The sequence below is a fragment of the Protomyctophum parallelum genome (assembly GCF_964188405.1).
Source record: "Protomyctophum parallelum genome assembly, chromosome: 5".
Taxonomy (NCBI): domain Eukaryota; kingdom Metazoa; phylum Chordata; class Actinopteri; order Myctophiformes; family Myctophidae; genus Protomyctophum; species Protomyctophum parallelum.
In genome coordinates, this window is record NC_139702.1 from 55,035,056 (window position 1) to 55,057,836 (window position 22,781).

At 44.0% G+C, this 22,781-nt stretch overlaps 1 protein-coding gene across 1 annotated transcript in view; it reads right to left on the reverse strand.

Annotated features, from left to right (window-relative positions):
- Positions 1–2,925: 2,925 nt before the first annotated feature.
- Positions 2,926–22,781, reverse strand: part of gstcd (glutathione S-transferase, C-terminal domain containing) — a 75,479-nt gene continuing 55,623 nt past the window's right edge. Inside the window, exons 9-12 of the mRNA XM_083765210.1 lie at positions 18,075–18,208; positions 13,121–13,151; positions 5,141–5,210; positions 2,926–3,455 (exon numbers count right to left, since the gene is read on the reverse strand). Of these exons, the coding sequence (XP_083621336.1) occupies positions 3,301–3,455; positions 5,141–5,210; positions 13,121–13,151; positions 18,075–18,208 (390 nt within the window). The 3' untranslated portion in view covers positions 2,926–3,300. The remainder of the gene's footprint in view (positions 3,456–5,140; positions 5,211–13,120; positions 13,152–18,074; positions 18,209–22,781) is intronic.

Below are 22,781 nucleotides of genomic sequence, written 5' to 3' on the forward strand. Positions count from 1 at the left end.
GATCTACAAGCTCATAGCACTGTAACATGTTGATTTGCTATTTTTGTCGATTGTTCCCCCCCAGAATAGGCATGCTGATGCTGGTTAAGTGTGTGTGTGTGTGTATGTGTGGTGTGTGTTCATCTGAAGATTCACCCTCTCCTTGACCATGTCCCACTCATGAGCACTTCACATTCAAAGTAGGCCGTATATTGGATTGTATCCACTCTGTCTGGAGGCGGCAACACGAGAGCCGGTCTCATTACTTGTGATGTGATGCACTATTACTAAGAACACCTCACGCCTCCAGTATCCAGCTCAATCAATACATTGCTTTCGCAGGTACTAAGAAAATAAATCAAAGATAGGGAGTGACAGAGTGAGAGAGATCACCAACCAGCATCATGGTCACTATAGAGTACTATAGACCATGGAATGACATTGGAATGTTACATGATTTCAAACTACAGAGCTGTTGTTCAGCACCATTGTTGCATTTTTATGCATGGTGCCCGTTTGTCCTGTAGTGCCTTTGTCGCTTGATTTGATACTAAACCTCAGCTGTGGCATATAGACAAAAGACCTTTTACTTTGCTGGGGCGCAAACCGGCTGGAGAATGTTGCAACCATTCGGGCTTAATTAAACAATTAATCACACAATTCTCCCTTTCACCGCTGGAGTGACAGCTGCACTCCCACACTGATTAATTGCAGTTAAGCATGATCAATGAGGTTATGCGCTATGCCAAACCACACCACCTTTGCCCACCTGTATTTGTTTAAATACTCCTAATGAATGCTGTGATATTTGGAACAATAAACACCTTGAGTGTTGCAGTAAATAGACTGAGCAAGGCAGTGTTGACCTAGGATCTTTTTCTTTTCTTTTTAGAGGGCTTGTGCTGTGAATCAGCGCCTTCGGCAGCCATCAAAAGCAAGGGCATCATAAGTAAGGTTGTGAGCATATAAAATATTCACCACCATTAGATGTACAGTAGTCCACTATACTTCTCCCTTCCTCTCTATATTGTATGCCTTGTGCTCCTCTCTCTTGCATTCATGTAATGTTGGTCATCCCAAAAGTCAAAAGTCCCAGCAGTTGCTGAAATATGTACAATGTGAACAATTCAAGCGCAACAATCCTGCAAGTTTAAGCAAACGCCAAGTAAGACTGCAATTCCCTTTAGAAATGAACGGATGGTCCACACTTTCGTCTGTGACGAAAAATCTTTCCGCAGGGCCACCTATGGTAATGCCCCTTTCTCTCATGCCTTTATGCATTTCTGCCATGTGCACTTGGGCAGAGCCCAAAGGTATCACGGTCCTGAGAGGCAGGTGTTTCCTTTTAAAATAATCCTATCTCTTGGAAGGAGACGTCTCTCTAGCCATTCACCTCAGGATAGATTGGCTGCGCCGGCAGAATTCAGATGAGCTGAAGATTGGTTGAGCCTCTCTAACGCATCTCTTCTACCCCCATCCCTCCCTTCAGTTGGTGTGGTAGAAAAAGCACCGTTTAGCCAGCACCCAGGTTAACCCCTTGATTGATTGATATATATATATATATATATATATATATATATATAAATAAAATCAAGCTGACTTTATATATATATACATAGACATGTATATATTTTTTTCCCCAATAGATTATAGGGTTAGGCACAATGGCATTTCTAGGCTATTGTCATAAATTGTGAAATCTTAAAAGTGGCATTTCACCCAAAATACAGTAAAACAGTTCTTTGTTAATTCAGCATTCAGTGTTACTCATGTAAGTGAGATTTTAACTAACAGTGCTCAATTAGTTAGTTTGAGTATTTTAAATAATTGACTCAGTTCAATGAGATATTGCTTTAGACGTAGTTTGATCTGAGGTCATTGAAACTTTGATGGCAAATTGGTTAATTTCAGGGATATACAGTGAGAAATGATTCACTGAACACAGTACATTGTGATTTTTGGTGACTCACAACTGTGTGTCCAATCAGGCACGGTGACCTTAACCAACGTCTGGCACTCATGAAATATTCATTGCTGTTGAGTGTATTACAGTATGCATACACCATTCTCGCCCGTTTCCAGAAATAATCAGAGGCTTCCTGTCATGTACCATCATGAATGCTATGAGTATGATCTTTGCTCCAATGAAATCTCTCCTTCCCACTCCCCAACTGTCGCTTGCTTTCTCTTCCTCTCCCTCCGTTTTCTTCCACTGTTGCTGTGCATTCCTTTCTCTCTACCGCTGCTCTTTTTGCATTTTCAAATTCTCACACACATGCCCACAAACACTCAGACTCAAGGTGTGAATGCAAATACTGAAAATACCACATCTCATGTGATGTGATAATGATGATGTGATAATGATCATTCATCAGCAATGTTTTCCCTCTCTATTTTATACTTCACTGCTGAACTGTATCAGACTAGTCTATAAGAGAGTTGGAGTAGGCAGAGTGATTGCACAGTTTGGGCAAAGATGTATAGCACAGTCAGTGAGAAAAAGTACTTTGACAAGGAATGTATCCTGAGGAAAACAATTCTCAAAAAGGACTCACTGTGCACTTGTGCAGTGATATACTACTCATGGTGATGTCTCATTGTATCAAATATTGCACTGGCCATGAAGCCAAGACGCAATATATTTAATATCACAATATTCAGCTACTTATTCATCAAAAAAAATTGCAACTCACCTTTGGGGTCCAGACCCACTGGTTGAGAATACCTCCTCTAGACTTTCAATACCTAATACCTCAGAAAAACATACAAAATAAATGTACTTATCCTACAAAGAAAAAACATACCCTGTAAAAATATTTTTATTGGAAAGAAAATGCAAAAGAGGGAAGCCATGAATTGAGAATCTAATGATGATGACATACTGTCCTTTAAACAGAAGTTCACAGGTTTGATCTCAGCATGCAGCAAATGTGTATTAATCATGTGTTCTGTCGACGTGTCCTTGAGCAAGACACTGTGAGCACCATGATGTACCTCACTTGGTCTGGGTAACAGCATCTACTATTGCTTAATTAATCCGACGTATGACGGTTTCACTCTCCGAAAACAGACAATCTATCAGCTTCCTTTGGCGAGCGACACCGCTGAACAACAAAGTATAGATCAGGCTTAAATGACTGAAATGTAAATGTAATTATTTAAAAGATTGGTGGCACCGTTATCACACAGCCTGAAGCCATATAACTTGGCAGCTCTGTCACACTGTAATCGTATTGATGATACTCAGACAGTGGATCTTTAAGCTTGTGATTCCATATTTGTGCACTTCTCTCTCCCAATGGGCTGCTTTATGCCATTTGACTATCTTGCAGGGGCGTTCTCTCGGGGCCTGCCCACCAGCATGTTGTTCTTTGGGGAGCAGCTCTCGGGTACCATTGTCATCACCTGTACCGAGTACCCATAAGCCTCTGCTGCCCAGGAACGATCTAAATCTACTAGGCCCATACACTGCTTACCTGGAGAGGAAAAGAGGAGGGGAGGGGGGGATAAGGGAGATATTCTGAATCAACTATATTGTCACATCACCGATATACAGGTGTAAACAACTGAAGAACCCAGGGCAAATAAGGTGATGTGTGTATGTAATAAAAATAGGTTACCAATTGAGTAAATAACACGTCAATTTAAAGATGGAGTGCCACAATTTTTGTATTTTTCCAGTTTTTCATGTGTCTATGAGGTGACAGTACTTAATTAGACAGACTGGAGTTGTTTTTATGTGCAATTGTGTATTGACTTTGTATTTAGGGTTTCTTCCTGGAGGCTGAACCCTTGACAGTCAAACGGGCCAATGAAGTAAACAGTAATATAGTGACACCACACTATCAGCCCCTCCCCTAACCCCTCCCCCTTTATCATACAACTACAGCTGTGGGTGCGGCTTCAGTTCAGGTGGATCACCACCCATCACCACCCACCAGGCAAACCAGGCATACTTAATGAACTGGTGGGCGTATCCACATAAAAGCATGATTTTAACAAATACTGTACACTTTTTGGAAAAAGTTCTTCCCCCTTATATTGTAATAATACCTGATGATCATGTTTTAGGGTGGAAAAAAATGGTGGCACTCCATCTTTAAGTATTTTCCAACATGAGATATTTACCATTTAAGATAACAAAATAGCTGCATACTTAACAAGAAAAAAGGTTGCTGTCTGACATGAAAGCAAGGCATAAGTTCTCATTCATTATAAATCATTTTCACACATTTTGCCTGCAAAATAATGATGTTTCCGAGGACAGAAAGATCTGTGTTTTGGAAACACTCACTGTTTTTGCTTCATTGATGGGAAAGAAAATATTGAAGATTGATGGACATGCATATAGTCACACTCTGTCTATTTGAAAAGTGTTCTGTATGTGTCTGGCATAGCTCTAAATTGAGCATTGACACACGAGATTGTTAAAGCTAGAAGTTCATTTTTTTTAAGCGCTCAATCAGATCACATCTCCTGTTTTAAGAGTGTGCAAATAACACAGTATCTAAGCCCTGAAGGGTATGAGGAATGTTTATTCATGCATCCAGAAATTCACCTTCAGATACAAAATATTTTTTAAACTAGACGTTACATTACCACACTTGTACAGTGCAGCGTGGGGCAGGTAACATGCTGCAGTTTATATATTTGTATGTGTTATGTATATATTATGTTTTGTCTATGAATATGTATTGTGTTTCATTTTGGGATGGGAATAGTCTTGCAAAATCTGAGCTCTAGCATCCTGTTAAGCAATATTGCAGACACTCACTGCTTGTAGCTGGTGGGTTTGAAGCACGTCGTCTGAGGCCTCATGCACACGTAAAGAACTTAATGTTCTGTGCTCTGCCTGAATGCTTTTCCAATGGGAGTCACATGATTTGACAAAACATTTGTGACATCTGTTTGATGTGTGTGTATGAGGCCCTGAGAGGAAGTACTCCAAAATGATCAGACATGGCAGAGGGAGAGAGGCTCCACAGATTCAAAGGGTCGACTTTGATTGTCATGCCAAACACCTTCTACAGACAATGAACTCTACCTCGGTGAGAAGACTTTCAGACCCTCAACTTTTGTGTAAAATCCACTTACCATCCATCCATCCACTAACAAGGCTAAAAAGATGGTGAGGTGTAATGTTAAGATCATGACAAAATACCTATGATTTGTCTTTCAAGAGGCAATTGGACAGCTGTCTGGTCTGCAAACCGGCATAGGATCATGTGTTCCTGACCCAAAGGAGAGAAGAGAGTGGATGTCATTCTCAGTCTTATGTCCATTTCTCACTGGCATTCTCTTTGGTCTAATGCACACAAAAATATCATAGAGAGCCCAGCTCAATTCAACACTGCACTCTTGAAAATATAACCAAGCTCTCCTTTTCCCCTCTCCTAGTATTACAGTAGAATGTGTTAATATAATCATGTTGTATTGTGTGGGCACTTTAGCCTTGTACCTCCTCACTACTGATTTATTATAATGCTGACCTAGGAACCTCTTCTGTTAAATATGTATGGCCTTGTTGCTTTTTGACAGGCTTAAAAAAAACATCACAATATCTACCTGGGGCCAAGTGGACCACACAACCAAGAAAAAAAGGTACCATTCTCTGCATACAGTTGTTAAAAAGCATTATTCTGCCACGGTTCTTGTAGCAAGCAACCCCTGGACAGCACCTCCTCGTCTCCAACATGTTCCTGCGATAATTGATTCCATTCCTCTCTGCGAGGGGTCAACACAGTGAGTGCAAGGCCGTGGTTGCAGGTGTGGTGGATTCACACTAAGCACCAATATCTCACTTTTTGTCACCACTATACCGTCTACTATAAAGAAATGGAGCATATTGAGTGCAATGGCAAAAAGGTATAGATATATAGTAGACATGGGGCTTTGACAGCAGGTAATGGGGAATGAGAGCGAAGAGGGCGAGATAAGGGAGATTTAGAGAGCCTACGTCACAATCATGTCTGCTTGCTCAATGAAAAATAGATGTATACATTTCTTGTCAGAGTTAATGTTAGCGTATATATTTCCAGATTGCAATCATGGTAATTAAATAGTTCAGTCTCTCTAGTTCCTCTTTTGGACAGATTGTTACAACACGACGGACAGCATTTTGGTCAAACTGTCAAGTATCTCTTCATTGCTTCAAAACATAATGAATTAAAATAGGCAGAAGTGGATCAAATCACCAATCATTCCTATTCTATATGTCTGAGAACAAACTTCAGATAGATGTTCAGGGTGAGCCAGTGTTATCACCCATCAAATAGTAGATCACGGTTTGCAGACAAGGTCCCATAGCAACCATTTTACAAATTTCCTCAAAGGATTGCTGACAGGCCCCATAAATCACTAATGGGATGCTCCTTCCCACTGCCCATCTCTCTCACCCTGGGGTTCAATATTGTGTGTCTATGCTGAGCAAAAATGGATGGTTAGACCGGAGGGTGTACATGTAAGTGTGTAAGCCTCCAACGTGTGGTTCCTTTGTTCCCACAAGGACAGATACTGTATCAGAGCATTGTGGTCCCATGGGGCCAGTAATTGTATATCACTCTCCAATGAGAAATTCATAGAGAAAAACAATAGTGTTATCTGTTGATAGATTCTGTATACAGAACAACATACCCATAGTGAGACCTGCAAAATTATGATATTAATGATAATACTGGTTCCTGTGCTGTATATTGTATAACTATGCACAGTCTGCCTTAAAGGTTTTATGACATTCATTTTCATTTATTTTTATTTTTTATTTTAGGTTTTATGACCTCAATTACATCCAAAAAACCTGAACTTTGAACATTCAGTGGATTTTCTGTGGTCTGAAGTTTTCTTTGGGGTTTGGAAGCCTTTTGAGCTACAATGAAAACAGGCAACACAGTGAAAACAGTGACATCTGCTGGCAAATCCCATTGACATATATGGGATTTGCAGGGTCTTACATCACTTACTGCCGGCAAATCAGAGCACCTGTTTGAGCCAGAAAACCCCAGATCACAGAAAATCTACTGAATGTTAAAAGTTCATGTTTTTTGGGTGCAATTGAGATTAGAAAACCTAAAAAAAATAAGAACAATTCCAGAACCTTTTTTTTTAATGTCACAATCCCTTTAAGGACTATAATTAACTGACCATTTTTGAAAACCAAGTTCTGTGTCACCATTTAAACAATCTATAGTGTCTAACTGCATGCATGGTGCAAGTGCATTTAGCTGAGGATTGTGTTTAGTCTTTTAATGAATCATGGATTCACCCTTTGCCTTTAAGCCTGCACCCGCCTTCCCCATTGCATCTTGGAGATGGGGAAAACAGGAGTCTGGGACTGAGATAACTTTCTGTTACCACAATATAGCAATACACCAACAATTTGCATGATCACACCTAATTTTAAGATCAACTATTGGTGCACTAATGGTCAGATCGATGCTACTTATACAATATGGACGCTCAGCCTGAAAAAAACCACTGCGTCCCTAACGAACATTCCAAGCTGCGCTGCTGAAGGCACTAGACTGTCACTAGAGGAAAGGCCATGGGATCACCAAAATCAGATCATCCTGCAATCTGTATATGAGCTATCTTAAATGCAAAGTTGGCATGTTTGCCTGAGGATTGATTGATTCATTGAATACTGGCAGAAATGTAAACGGTACAGAGTACAGTCAAACACTTAGTCCAAAAGGATATCATTGAAAATCCTTGCGAGGGGGTTATAAAGAGGTGGGGGTAGTCACACTAAAGAGGTGGGGGTAGCCACCATCCCGCCTAAACCTATTAACCCTCCGAACGTCACCTCCCGACGCAATCTCAAGTCCCTAAACCCCTCCTCCCTCTCATCCTCTATTCTCTCCTCTCTACCCTCCCTGGAGTCCTTCCTCTCCCTCTCACCTGACACTGCAACCTCATCCTTCCTCTCCTCTATCTCATCTGCATTCGACCAACACTGCCCGCTCTCATCCAGGCCAGCTCGCTCATGTCCACCGGCTCCCTGGCTATCTGAAACTCTCAGATCTGAACGAACACCTCTAAGGGCAGCCGAAAGAAAGTGGCACAAGACAAAGCTACCAGATGACCTTTCCCACTTTCACTAACTCCTCTCTGCCTTCGCCCACTCACTAACCACTGCTAAAACCTCTTTCTACCACACCAAAATCCAATCCTGTACTTCTAACCCAAGGAAGCTCTTCTCCACTTTCTCCTCCCTCCTTAAACCCCCTCCCCCCACTCAACCTTCATCCCTCACTGCTGATGTTTTTGTCAACTACTTCGAGAAGAAGGTTGATGATATCAGCAGCTCCTTTCCTCCCCTCCCACATAAAGTGGCATCTGACTCAACCAACACTAACCCCATCATACCATGCATGTCCTCCTTCTCTCCTCTTTCCCCAGACGAGGTTCTACAACTAGTGACATCCTCTAGACCTACCACCTGTCCTCTTGACCCTGTCCCGTCTCCAATCTTCCAGACCATCGCACCTGATCTGCTCCCCTTCATCACCTCCATCATCAACACCTCAGTAACCTCAGGCTGCGTCCCATCTGCCCTCAAGTCAGCCAGAGTAACACCACTCCTCAAGAAACCAACCCTTGACCCCTCAGATGTCAAGAACTACAGACCGGTATCACTCCTTTCATTTATTTCTAAAACCATTGAACGTGTTGTATCCAACCAGCTCTATCTCCATCTCTCACAGAAAAACCTGCTGGATCCCAACCAGTCCGGATTCAAGAAGGCCCACTCCACAGAAACTGCCCTACTGGCAGTCACAGAAGCACTACATGCTTCCCACTCTGCAGTACTGATTCTCCTAGACCTATCGGCAGCATTTGACACAGTGAACCACCAGCTGCTCCTAGACACCCTAGCGGATCTAGGCATCGGTGGAACGGCACTAAAGTGGTTCTCCTCCTACCTCACCGACCGGACCTACCAGGTTTCCTGGAAAGGTCAGTTATCATCCCCCCGAACCCTCCAAACTGGGGTCCCACAGGGATCTGTACTTGGTCCCCTCCTTTTCTCACTGTACACTAAATCCCTGGGCACTATCATCTCTGCTCATATATAATAACAAAATACATACATAAATGGATGCACCTGGGACGTATCCTCAGTGATGTATCCCAAGGTCATCTGGGTTTCGGGTCTCGCAACATCATACCCCTCACTCAGGTGACCCAGCCGGGAGTGATCAAGTCCCGACTTACGTCCCAGTAGCTACCCTCGATAAGTCCCATTAGGGAAAAACCAGGGCCACACAATCCATTCCTCCTGAACTACTCTGCCGGGACTGGGAGGTACCATTCTGGCACATGGAAGGACTAGGCTCTGTGGGTTGACACCTGTCCGGGCCCCTCCTACGTCTCACCAGGTCCACTCCTGCTCTCACCAGGTCAGGCCCTGTGCGTTGCACCAGACTCCCAGCACCAGGCACTTTATTCAGGAATGGTGGATTCTCAAGCCGCTACGGTTCCACAGGCCCACCTTGCCCTTGGTGGTGCCGCCGGCTCCACTTGAGGCTTGCATGGCCCTCCTGAAGGCCTCACCGTGGGTTTGTTGGGCTTCTTCCTCACGGAAGACACAGGCTGGGGCGCTAACCCATACTGCTCCCGGGTGCCGTCTAATTTCCGGCTGCCACCCGTCTCTCCGGTGGTCACCAGACTATTCCTGGTTGTCACTTAGTCTATTCCTATAAGTCACTATAAATAGAAGAACTATAACAAAATACATACATAAATGGATGCACCTGGGACGTATCCTCAGTGATGTATCCCAAGGTCATCAGGGTTTCGGGTCTCGCAACATCATACCCCTCACTCAGGTGACCCAGCCGGGAGTGATCAAGTCCCGACTTACGTCCCAGTAGCTACCCTCGATATGTCCCATTAGGGAAAAACCAGGGCCACACAATCCATTCTTCCTGAAGACACAGGCTGGGGCGCTAACCCATACTGCTCCCGGGTGCCGTCTAATTTCCGGCTGCCACCTGTCTCTCCGGTGGTCACCAGACTATTCCTGGTTGTCACTTAGTCTATTCCTATGAGTCACTATAAACTCACAATATATCCTATCACTGCTATGCCGATGACACACAACTGTTTCTATCCTTCCCCCCCTCTGCCACTCAGGTGGAAGAGCGCATCACTGCATGCCTGGCTGACATCTCACAGTGGATGTCCTCCAAGCTGAACCCAGACAAGACTGAGCTTCTCTTCTTCCCAGCTAAGTCCTGCCCTATGCGGGAGCTAACTACTTCCGTAGACAACGCTCTGGCAACGTCTGTCCCAACAGCCAGGAATCTTGGTGTTGTCCTGTACAGTCAGCTCTCGTTCAAAACTCACATCACAGCTGTCACTCGATCCTGTAGGTTCACACTCTATAACATACGACGAATTAGACCGTTCCTCACCCAGGAATCAGCTCAGCTCCTAATCCAGACAACAGTCTTGTCAAAACTCGACTATTGTAACTCCCTCCTTACTGGCCTACCAGCATGTGCACTTAAGCCTCTCCAGCTGATCCAAAATGCCGCAGCTCGCTTGGTCTTCAACCAGCCAAAATTCTCACATGTCTCTCCCCTGCTCCGCTCCCTCCACTGGCTCCCGGTCGCTGCCCGCACAGAATATAAAACTCTGATGCTGGCATTCAAAGCAACCAAAGGTATATATATCTTGCAAGTATGATTGAACCCTACAAACCCTCCCGCGCACTCAGATCAGCCAACGCAGGGAAGCTGGAAGTACCCTCACTAAAAACGCCGGGACAGCGCTCCACACGTCCCAAACTCTTCTCCCTTCTGGCTCCAAAACTGTGGAATGCACTTCCCATTGCAGTCAGAACTGCAGCATCACTCCCAATTTTCCGCCGTAGTCTGAAAACCCACCTTTTCAGACTCCATCATGGCCCATAGCACTTACCCTACCCCCTTAGATAGCATTTCCGTAGACTTAGATAGCATTTGATACAGACTTATAGCATGTTATGTAGACAGCACTATAATTGCATTGTATATAGTCATAGCACGCCATAGTACATAATAGCATAGTAGTATATATGTATAGTTTATATGTATAGTTTCATTATATAGATATTACACTGTTACTTTCTTAGCTTACGCATGTTTCATGATAAATGCTTTTATGTGAAGTATTCCCATGCTTTTTGTTCTTGCTTAATGTAAGTCGCTCTGGATTAAGAGCGTCTGCTAAATGCCTAAATTGTAAATTGTAAGGGAGGAGCAATCCTTTCCTCTCCCACTGGCCTGCTGAAAGGCGGATTTTCAGGCCTGTTTTAAGTGATTTGCATGGTGATGGTGATAGAGGGAACGTCCTAGTTGTTCTGTCTTCAGGGACCATGAATGTGGAGTTTCATGACAATGAATCTGCTGATTCAATGTTCATGTAACTTGTGTGCAAGTGGAAATACTGGTGCCAGAGAAGCCCATGGGGTCATCTAAATCAATCATCTAAATCCATCCTTGGGATTCCTTGCTGAGCAAGGAAGTGTTCATGGCAAACTGCCCGTTAGATTTTGTGTTTAAAGGGGCAGAACCTTTGTACACCTACTGTATAGATCGACAGATGGAAGATTGTCAGTTGTCACTGGGCTGACTATTCAGGTGTATTCCAAGCATATGGTGCGATAACAATTTGATTAGTACTGCTCAGAATCCATTATGCTCCAGTTAATCCAGGAGCCTCTTAATACATTAAAATGAGTGAGAGGAAAACAGTTTTCATTAAATAGAGATAAAAACAGAAAGTAAGACTGCATGGTGTACAGCAGCGGTTCCCAAAGTGGGGTCCGTGGACCCCTAGGGGTATGCGACGCATAGCCAGGGGGTACCCCAAGCCTCCTCAAAAAAAAGGGGGGCTAGTGAATCATGGTGTGTGTGTGATATGGAATGTCCAGTACCTCCCCAGTGCCTCCCCAAGTGCCACCCCAGTGTCTGCCCTGCAGTGTCTGCCCAGTGCCTCCCCAGTGTCCGCCATGGTGCCTCCCCAGTGTCTGCCCAGTGGCTCCCCAGTGTCCCCTGAGTGCCTCCCCAGTGTCTCCCCAGTGCCTCCCCAATGTCTCCCCAGTGGCTGAAGTTTCTCCCCAGTGCCCCCCTGAGTGCCTCCTGATTGCCTCCCCAGTGCCCCCCTGAGTGCCTGCCCAGTGTCTCCCCAGTGTCCCCTCAGTGTCTCCCCAGTGTCCCCTCAGTGCCTTCCCAGTGCCTCCCCAGTGTCCCCTCAGTGCCTTCCCAGTGCCTCCCCAGTGCCCAGCCGAGTGCCTCCCCAGTGCCCAGCCGAGTGCCTCCCCAGTGTCCCCCTGAGTGCCTCCCCATGCTCCCCAGTGTCTCCCCAGTGTCCCCTCAGTGCCTCCCCAGTGTCCCCTCAGTGCCTTCCCAGTGCCTCCCCAGTGTCCCCTCAGTGCCTTCCCAGTGCCTCCCCAGTGCCCAGCCGAGTGCCTCCCCAGTGCCCAGCCGAGTGCCTCCCCAGTGTCCCCCTGAGTGCCTCCCCATGCTCCCCAGTGTCTCCCCAGTGTCCCCTCAGTGCCTCCCCAGTGTCTCCCCAGTGTCCCCTCAGTGCCTCCCCAGTGTCTCCCCAGTGTCCCCTCAGTGCCTCCCCAGTGTCCCCCTGAGTGCCTCCCGAGTGCCTCCCCAGTGCCTGCCCAGTGTCCCCCCCAGTGTCTCCAATAGCAATACAAGAGCAATAATACAAATTAATCTTAATTTATTAATCTTATTAATTAATTATTGAATCAAATTAAATAATTCATCAAAATGTTCGACGCAAGAAGGCCCCCCTGCTGCCTGCGCCCAGCACCATGCCAAAGCTTTTTCCTGCAGGAAACACTGCTTGTGGTTGTAAATATATTGTTATCTGTGTTGCGAGGATGAGGGGGTACCTGGAAAAATATCTACCCCAAAAGGGGTACCTGGTCCAAAAAAGTTTGGGAACCCCTGGTGTACAAGATGTTTCAAAAATCAACCAATCGTGACCCTGGAAGGGAAATCTTCTTTGGAATCAGCAAGAAACACATTTGTGAACGTCCAAGACCTTCATCAAAATGTACTAATTAAAGTTTGTTACAATGTGACTATGATGAAATAGATATACAGCAGCTAATACATATTATATTTTAAAGACATACCTTAAAACTGAGACTCTCCTGGAACCTTTTGCTGTAAATAAGAAGAAGAAAGTAAGTAATGGACAAAGATAGAAGAGAAGATATTTTGCTGTCACAGTCTAATGGTTCTTTGAATATCATGATATGGAACATTTTCTGCATTCATTTGTCTTGTCTACTGCAAGTAATGTGCTGTAGTGTATCTATCCTCTACTTGAGAAACCGTCTTGATAAAGAAACTGGCTACATTTATCAAAATAGACCTGTAATGCTTAGCATTACAGGACCTGGGACAGGTCCCTGGGTCCCTGGGACCTGTAATGCTTAGCATTACAGTACATGTCACAGGGAATAGAAAATCATTATTGAGAAACACTTTTCTTTGTGTAGAGTAGCTAGGACATTGACAATGTTTGTGCAACTCATTAAAAACAAACTAAGATAGCATGGGAAAGGGTCAAAGGGAAGCTCTTAATGTTTAATATGGCCAGTCAGGGCACTTGTTATCAGAGCTACGATCTGTGTGGAGAGATGGGCAGTTTCACCACTCGTAAAAAATATGCTGGAAACTGCTTGGAATGGAATGTTTACACCTGTAGAGTCTTCTCTCCCTTGTAAGAGTCTATGGAACATGACCTGAGGGGGAACACTAAAAGCAGCAGCAGGAACGAAGATTGACACAGTCAGGTGCGCTAAGGCCCTACCGCACATACTGTAAGATTTGCCCTCAAGAAAAGCTTATTTTTTTGTGGTCATCCTGTTTTGTTTTTTTCTCTCTTTTCTTTTTTTAATTCCCTTGGGGAGATGCAGGTTGGGAATGGTTTTGTGTGAGGTTTGGGTGCAAAGTGCTGTGTGAAAAGGTAGTAGTAGCTTCATAAATATGAAGCTAATTGGTTCAGCGGTTTGTGGGATTAACTCTGGACACCTACACACAGGGCTTTGTTTCTCTCACTTACTTTTTAACAGTATGGATACATCATTTAGATTGACACGTCAGCATATTATAAATGTCACACTCATGCCACAGTCCCATTGTTAACAAAGTGCTGCCATGACTACAGAAACAACACCATTAGCAAACAGCGCCTGTCTCTTCTACCCTCCAGTGCTATTCCACTCGGGTCATATTTCAGTCTATGACATCATCGTTTAGAGGTCAAATTAGATGGTTCCTTCTCAGCAGAACGGAACTATTAAAAGGACATTTCACCCATAATGCACTTGAGATTAATTTACTCCTAACAGTAAGTTTGACTAAATTCTGCAATTGATTCAATATTTGGGTGTAATGCCTTTTTATTGTCTATTCTTCCAGGAATCTATGTCTGTTTACAGTATCCATCTGTCTGTCTTTCCGTATGTCTGCCAAATATGGAGATGACTGAGGTCATAGTATTGACGCCAGAGACTGGCCTCCAACTACTCTGATAATGGATACTAACACTACTGATTTGAATTTCTGAAAGACAAAAGTATTATTACTGTACAATTAGTAATAGAGTAAAATGGAACTGAATGAATATATCCCATGCAGTATTTCACAGCCAGAGTTTTTCTTTTTCTATTTTCATCATGTTACTGGGCTTCACATCCTGATAGCCTCACCGAATGGATGAATTCAACTGTCATCAACACAAAAGGTTACCAGCTTAGTTTAGAGTTTGGTGGGTATGTGTGACGCAATTCAGTTCCATGGACCTTGCACAGACAACGACCTCATCGAAATGTCATGCTTTCAAATTATGTCTCATGATGGTAGTCACAATCTCTCTCCTTCCTAACTCTCACTATTGTCGAGTAGCTGCAGGTGTTTGCTGGATTGTTGGTGATTAGAGACAACTAGTGAACAAAGGTGTGTGTGTGTGTGTGTGTGTGTGTGTGTGTGTGTGTGTGTGTGTGTGTGTGTGTGTGTGTGTGTGTGTGTGTGTGTGTGTGTGCGTTCGTTCAATATTAAATTAGTACGGTCTAATTGTAATGTCCCCAATAAAAACATCACACCTGTGTGAACTGAGTGGTGCAACTCCCCTCTCCCCCTGCCCCTCTCTCTCTCTCTCATTAGCAGGCAACAGTGCAGCACTATCTCTCTCTCTCTCCGTTTCTGGCACAACAGCGCCACTTTTGCCCCTACTGGTACTCTAAACATAGTAACATATAACATAGTCACGGACATTGCTGTTCTTTGGAGTGGTTGCACCACTCAAAAATGGTACTGTATTAGTTGCATGGAAATTAGTAGGTTAATAGGTGTATGTGTGAGAAAGACAGATGGAGAGAAGGATAGACAGGGAGAGAGAGAGAGAGAGAGAGAGAGAGAGAGAGAGAGAGAGAGAGAGAGAGAGAGAGAGAGAGAGAGAGAATGTGGGGAACAAAGTGGGAGACACGAAGGGAGAGAAGGAGGAAGAGAGAGAGAGAGAGAGAAACATAAAGAAACAGAGGGTGAAAGGATGATGGAGAGAGAGGAGACTAATAAGCATGTGAGAAGAGAAGGTCCAGAACAGTCATAGACGCAGCAGGTCAAAGAGACCACTAGAGAAAAGTACAGTACTGATTTAATTGAACTGAGAGTGTAGAAATGGGCCTGAGGGCGCAATTGTAGTGAAATGGAACAAAATGTTGTGCCAGTGAAATTATGATTGGTACACAGTAAAATCCTTGTTAAGTTAACTTTGAGAGTCTAAACATGTAGTTGGTATATGGACACACATGTTGGTTAGTGGTAAACCTGAGGCACACAGCAGGTGTTATTCTGACTACAGTAAGCTGATTGGCACTGCATGAGAGGGCCTTGGTTATAAGTTATAACACATATTATTGAATATTATTATATTCTGAAATACAAGTTATTACATGGGATACAATCTATCAGCTTTACTGTAGGCCATTTCCTAGTCTTATTAAGTATGACTGTTTTCCCGATACTGTATCAGGAACTTGGCAAATCTTGATCTATAAAATTCAGTGATCTGGTTAAAATATGAAACAGCTCTACCAGTATGTAATACGTGTACTGCACATTGCACATTTCAATTAGGGGTATGCTGAAATATCGATATTGCGATATATATAGATACATCCTCCCGCGATAAATAATCGAAAAAAAAAAATGTTCATAATGAAGTGAACAACAACATGTTTAGAAAAGGAGGAAATGACAGCTAAAACTAGAAAAAGTGCCCTTCTGGGCACAGGTCTCCACCAGGATAGGAATGTAGGACATTGCAGCTTGCCTTCATCTGGTGGTTGGATAAAAGGGCAACAGCAACAGCAACAGCAACCAGAAGTACTGAATTACTGGATGGTGATTTGTCCAAACAGCTTTGTGGGAATACAAAATGCAGAATGCATTTCCCCAGCAGTGGACAAGTTCACTGACACCAGTGATAATGGTCAGTTGGTGGTGTTTGTGAGGTATTATGATGATACCAGTGATAATGGTCAGTTGGTGGTGTTTGTGAGGTATTATGATGATACCAGTGATAATGGTCAGTTGGTGGTGTTTGTGAGGTATTATGAATGATACCAGTGATAATGGTCAGTTGGTGGTGTTTGTGAGGCATTATAATGATACCAGTGATAATGGTCAGTTGGTGGTGTTTGTGAGGCATTATAATGATACCAGTGATAATGGTCAGTTGGTGGTGTTTGTGAGGTATTATGAATGATACCAGTGATAATGGTCAGTTGGTGGTGTTTGTGAGGTATTATAATGATACCAGTGATAATGGTCAGTTGGTGGTGTTTGTGAGGTATTATGATGATACCAGTGATAATGGTCAGTTGGTGGTGTTTGTGAGGTATTATGATGATACCAGTGATAATGGTCAGTTGGTGGTGTTTGTGAGGCATTATGATGAGGGTATGAGGCAATGTGAGAGTTTATTGAGTACTAATTTAGTGTTTGAGTGGTGCAACCACTCCTATAGACAGCTGTGCGTGTGTCCCTCCCTGTGTCCGAAGCATTTTGTAGTTGCAGATATCGTGATATATCATTGATAAAATGTCATACAATATATCGATATATCGCAATATATCGAATATCGTGATATTATCGTTATTGAGGGCCTAATATCGCGAGACCGTCCATATCGTCCCACCCCTAATTTCAATACACATACAGGGTGACATCTGGGAGTGTGACACATGGAGTAACAGTAGAAACTGTTCTTCTGTCTGGGTGTCGTTTACACGCTGTGCTGGGAGTACAGCGTGTACAGTACAGTACAGTACTGCAGCACGCGACTGCGCCCAGATGGTGTGTATCAAAGGCCAACATAGAGCAATTTCATTCACGGCTTTCATGTCCACCTGCACTCGCTTGACAGATGTATCTCACTGCATTTCTGTTGTGGAAAGCGGGGGGCAGGTATACTTGAACCAATAGCCTCGATTAATGTGTTTAAAATGTTGGCAGGGATATAGAAAAAACGAAAAAATATAGGCATAAAGTGCTGCCACTGCTGCCATCTACAGGTTTAACTTTTCACCTGTATCCTTAGCCTGGTTAATAAACCAGACCGAATCAGCCGTTGGCAAAAAAAAATTGCCTGCCAGCGGATTTCGGTCTGGAGAGGCTCAATTGTACGCCCATTTCCTACACCAGAGAAATGGGGCGGCCAATCGGGACACGGTATGCAATATGGGCGGGCTTTGGTACAGTGACTTTCAATGCTTGACTGACAGTAGCTCTGACCAATTGCGTCAAAGAGAAAATGATTCAACCCGCCGCCCTGGAAAGCTGAGCCTCCCCAGACTAATATCCTGCGGTCCGTGTGATATTAGTCTGGTTTATTAACCAGGCTACTGTATCCTTTGATTAGATTTTTTTGTGCCAGGTTGAGGCAAGAAGCCCAAAGGGCTAATACTCTACCTATGTAAGATATACTACCATCCTCTTCTCCTCCCTGTCGTAAATCTTTTGAAAGAAATTGTCACGTCAGGTTGAAAGTGGTTAAGAGGCGGGGGAGCAATTACAGACCTCCTGGGGAAGGAGAACTTGACAGTGTTCTGAATGAATCCGTAGCAGCAGGGGCTGACCACGAAGGATGCTCCGGCCTGGATGCAAAGTCCCACCACCATGTCTGTCGCAACACCACACGCATGAAGAGCCACCTGTAAGACAACATTCATAAAGAACATACAAGCTGATTGAGTGACACACACAGGAACATGCAGGTAGAGACTACACAAACATGCAGACATGTCTATGTGTGTATATGTAGGAGTGTGTTTGTTGTACAGACACAAGCACAGACAGGCAGATCGCTAGGCAGACATATACATAGTACATACTGCGCATGAATGTACCCCCACACGCAGTCACACACGCACACGCACACACACACACACACACACACACACACACACACACACACACACACACACACACACACACACACACACACACACAACAAAAAATAATACAACAAAAATAAAGAAAAACACATAATCACTCCCATCGTTTCCTATAGGGCTGCAGATTTAAAATGCATACATGCTTTCAAAAGTTGTGGACATTAAGGAGTTAGGACAAAATGCTGAGCTGAGGCACGGATGCCTCAGGCTTCCCATTGAGCAGGAGAAACTGTGTGTGACAACGTGGCCATTAGCCCCGGAGTCCATAGATATTGGTAGACGGAGAGGCAGAGAAAACAGCCTGCGGCTCTCTGTATGACTGTTTTGGAGCAGCTGAATTGACCAAGCAATGTCTCTCAGTCTCTAGGAGGGAGCTCTGTCTTTCCAAGGAATAATGTCAGAAGTGAGGATTAACCCGTGCTTGCGGTTGTGGTTAGGTTAGGGTTTGGGGTAGGTTGTCGTTCTAATGACAGTCGGACCAATAGTATGTCGGAACTAAAGCCTGTACCCGTCCTGCCGTCAGCACAACAATGAGAACAGCGAGAACAATGTGGACCCTGTTGTAAACAAGTGTAATGCTTAATTGGGTCGTCCACTCACAGTTATCAGTCTTTGTATTGAGTTTGTGCTTGAAATGTACTGTAATTCTACAAACTTTTATATATATATATAATATTTCAATCAATAAAAAATAAAAAAAGAATCTGTTAACTTGTGTTGCCCTCTATTGTACACTTTACGACAGTTCTATATAGTTTCTTTACGGCAACACACACTAGGATATATACGCATGCGCAGTGGGCGCGGGTATTCAGATGTGAAATGTGGAGGGAACTGTGTTTACTTGTTCAGCCGGTGTACGGAAAATAAAGTGATCTACAACTGTATATAAACGTCGTGTTTATTAAGACAGGATTAACATTGGTAGCAGAGGATGGTTTGAAGATGGCTGCAAACTACAGAGTACCGCCGAAGTTTGACGAAACCAAGCCGTATGAAGGTTGGAAAAATGAAGTCAACATATGGTCGCGAGTTACCGAACTCGACAAGAAGAAGCAGGCGCTTGCAGTGGCTTTGGGACTGGAGATACCAGCAGAAGACTTGGACAATGATACTGGTATGGCGACATTATTAGCTAAACTGGACGGCGTGTTTCTGCAAGAATAAAGGACCGCGCGTACGAAGCGTTTGATCGTTTAATGAAAGACAGTTCGGTTTCAATGGCAGACTACATAATCGACTTTGAGCAGCGTTACAACCGAATTAAAAAGTACAACATGGCGCTTCCAGATGCGGTGTTGGCCTTCAAACTGTTAGACACGGCTTGCCTCGATGAAAAAGACAGACAACTTGCACTAACGGCGTGCCCCGACTTAAAGTTTGCATCGATGAAGTCGGCACTCAAGCGGATTTTTGGAGGGAAGACGGCGCCAGGTTCGTCACACGGGATACACCTAAACCAGGATGCAGCTTTCTTCACTGAACAACGACAAGGAAGACGCAACACGACATTTCAACAAAGGAGTGAAAGGACATTGTTGCCGGCAGCAGGCCGGGAGTTATACGCCCTGGCAGGCCACACCGCTCGCGCGCGCATAGTGCACGCCGACATTTTGGGGGCCCTTGGGGGACATTTTGGGGGCCTTTACAGTAATTTCACATGAGAAATGTACCATCTGATGTTATTTATATTATTAACTTCTTCCCTCCATTAACACAAGACACACAACGTAGTTGTGCAGCAGCAACACTGCCTGAATTGAAATTGACTGTGGCTGGTCTGGCCTGAGCTTAGGAGAGATTTCTTTTTTGCTGGCCTGTCCAAAAATAAATAAATAAAAATAAATAAAAATTAGCCACTAGGAGGCAGGCCACCGGGCCTGGTTGCCGTGCACCAACCCATTGGATAAATTCGGTAAACGGTCAAGATGTGCTGTGTGTCAAAGCACATTTCATTGGGCCAAGGACTGTCCCCACAAGAAGAACGAACAAGTAAGATTAACTGAAGACGAAGACGTAGATGAAGTTAACATCAAGTTGTTGACAAATAACCCCATGTCTGACGCAGAGATTTTCATAACTGAATCAGTGGGATCCGCCATCATAGACACTGCATGCACTCGTACTGTATGTGGGGAGAAATGGCTTGACAGTTTTGTTAATGGTCTTAGTCAAGAGCAGGCAGTCAAAATGATGAAGACAGAAAATGCCAGTTCCAGACCATTTCGTTTTGGAGATGGCAACTTGGTATATTCCACCAGAAAAGTGAAATTACCTGCTAAAATAGCACACACAAAATGACACATTGAGACAGAAGTGGTCAACGCTGACATTCCACTGTTACTGAGTAAATCTTCACTGAAGAAGGCAGGAACTGTTTCAGACATGGAGAATGACAGAGCAGTAATGTTTAAGCAGCAGATTCCTCTTGAGTTCACTAGCTCAGGACACTACTGTGTAGACATAAGAGACAAAGACAACACAACACAGCGAATGAAAGATGCCATGATACTTGCAGCGACAGCTGAAGATGAAGCCCTGACAGTGACAGAAAACATGTCTTCAGCAGAAAAGCGCAAAGTCCTTCTCAAGCTACACAAACAGTTTGGCCACGCATCTGCAGACAGGCTGCAGAAGGCTAATCCAGAGCTTGGGAAACAAAGACAAGGACTGCCTCACTATTTTGCAACAAATAGTGCATGATTGTGACATATGTCAGAGATACAGCAAAACTAAGCCGAAGCCAGCTGTTGGTCTGCGTCTAGCTTCAGAGTATAATGAAACAGTGGCGGTGGACCTGCACGAGTTGGAGCCAGGAGTATGGTATCTACATGTCATTGACCAATTCACACGCTTCAGCGCAGGAAGTATTGTGAAAACGAAGAAAGCCTCTGAAATAGTCAACTCCCTTATCCACACATGGATAAGTGTTCACGGTCCCCCTCGGATTCTGTACAGCGACAACGGTGGAGAGTTCAATAACGCAGAGTTCAGAGATATGGCGGAAAACTTCAACATGGAGACGAGGACAACAGCAGGATACAGTCCCTGGAGCAACGGGCTGTTGGAAAGACATAATCAGACTCTCACCGACATCCTCCTGAAGGTGAGACAAGAAAACGGATGTGACTGGCACAGTGCCCTAGACTGGGCCCTTATGGCTAAGAACTGTATGCACAGTGCTCATGGTTATAGCCCACATCAACTGGTATTTGGTCAAAACCCTAACCTTCCTTCTGTATTAATTGATAAACTACCTGCACTAGCACCCTACAAACCCTACAAACCCTCCCGCGCACTCAGATCAGCCAACGCAGGGAAGCTGGAAGTACCCTCACTAAAAACGCCGGGACAACGCTCCACACGTCCCAAACTCTTCTCCCTTCTGGCTCCAAAACTGTGGAATGCACTTCCCATTGCAGTCAGAACTGCAGCATCACTCCCAATCTTCCGCCGTAGTCTGAAAACCCACCTTTTTAGACTCCATCATGGCCCATAGCACTTACCCTACCCCCCTTAGATAGCATTTCTGTAGACTTAGATAGCATCTGATACAGACTTATAGCATGTTATGTAGACGGCACTATAATTGCATTGTATATAGTCATAGCACGCCATAGTACATATGTATAGCATAGTAGTATATATATATAGTTTATATGTATAGTCTCATAATATAGATATTCCACTGTTACTTTCTTAGCTTACGCATGTTTTATGATAAATGCTTTTGTGATGTATTCCCATGCTTTTGTTCTTGATTATTGTAAGTCGCTCTGGATTAAGAGCGTCTGCTAAATGCCTAAATTGTAAATTGTAAATTGCACTAGAAGGCACTACAGTAAGTGCAAGGGTAGGGCAACACATATCAGCGTTGCATGCTTCTAGGAAAGCTTTCACTGAATCTGAATGTTCAGAGAGGATAAGGAGAGCCCTACGTAAGCAGCTTCAGACCCACAGATGAAAAGTATGAGACAGGAGACAAAGTCTATTACAAACGAGCTGACAGTACAGAGTGGAAGGGACCAGGGGTAGTTATTGGTCAGGATGGGGCTGTTGTATTTGTACGACATGGTGGTATCCTTGTTAGAGTACATCACTTAAGGCTTAATAAGATACACACACGTGTTCAAGATGAGGTTCTCAATGACACAAACAGTGAGACAATTGTACAGAACCAAGCAGCAGATAGTGAAAACACAGGTGTGGTGAACAGAGCCACAGGTAGCTCATTTACTGAACAAAACACAGACAACGAACAGGAAAGTAACAGAGAGTCTGATGCAGGAGAGGGAGCACATGCATTAGTGACTCAAAATGATGTAACACA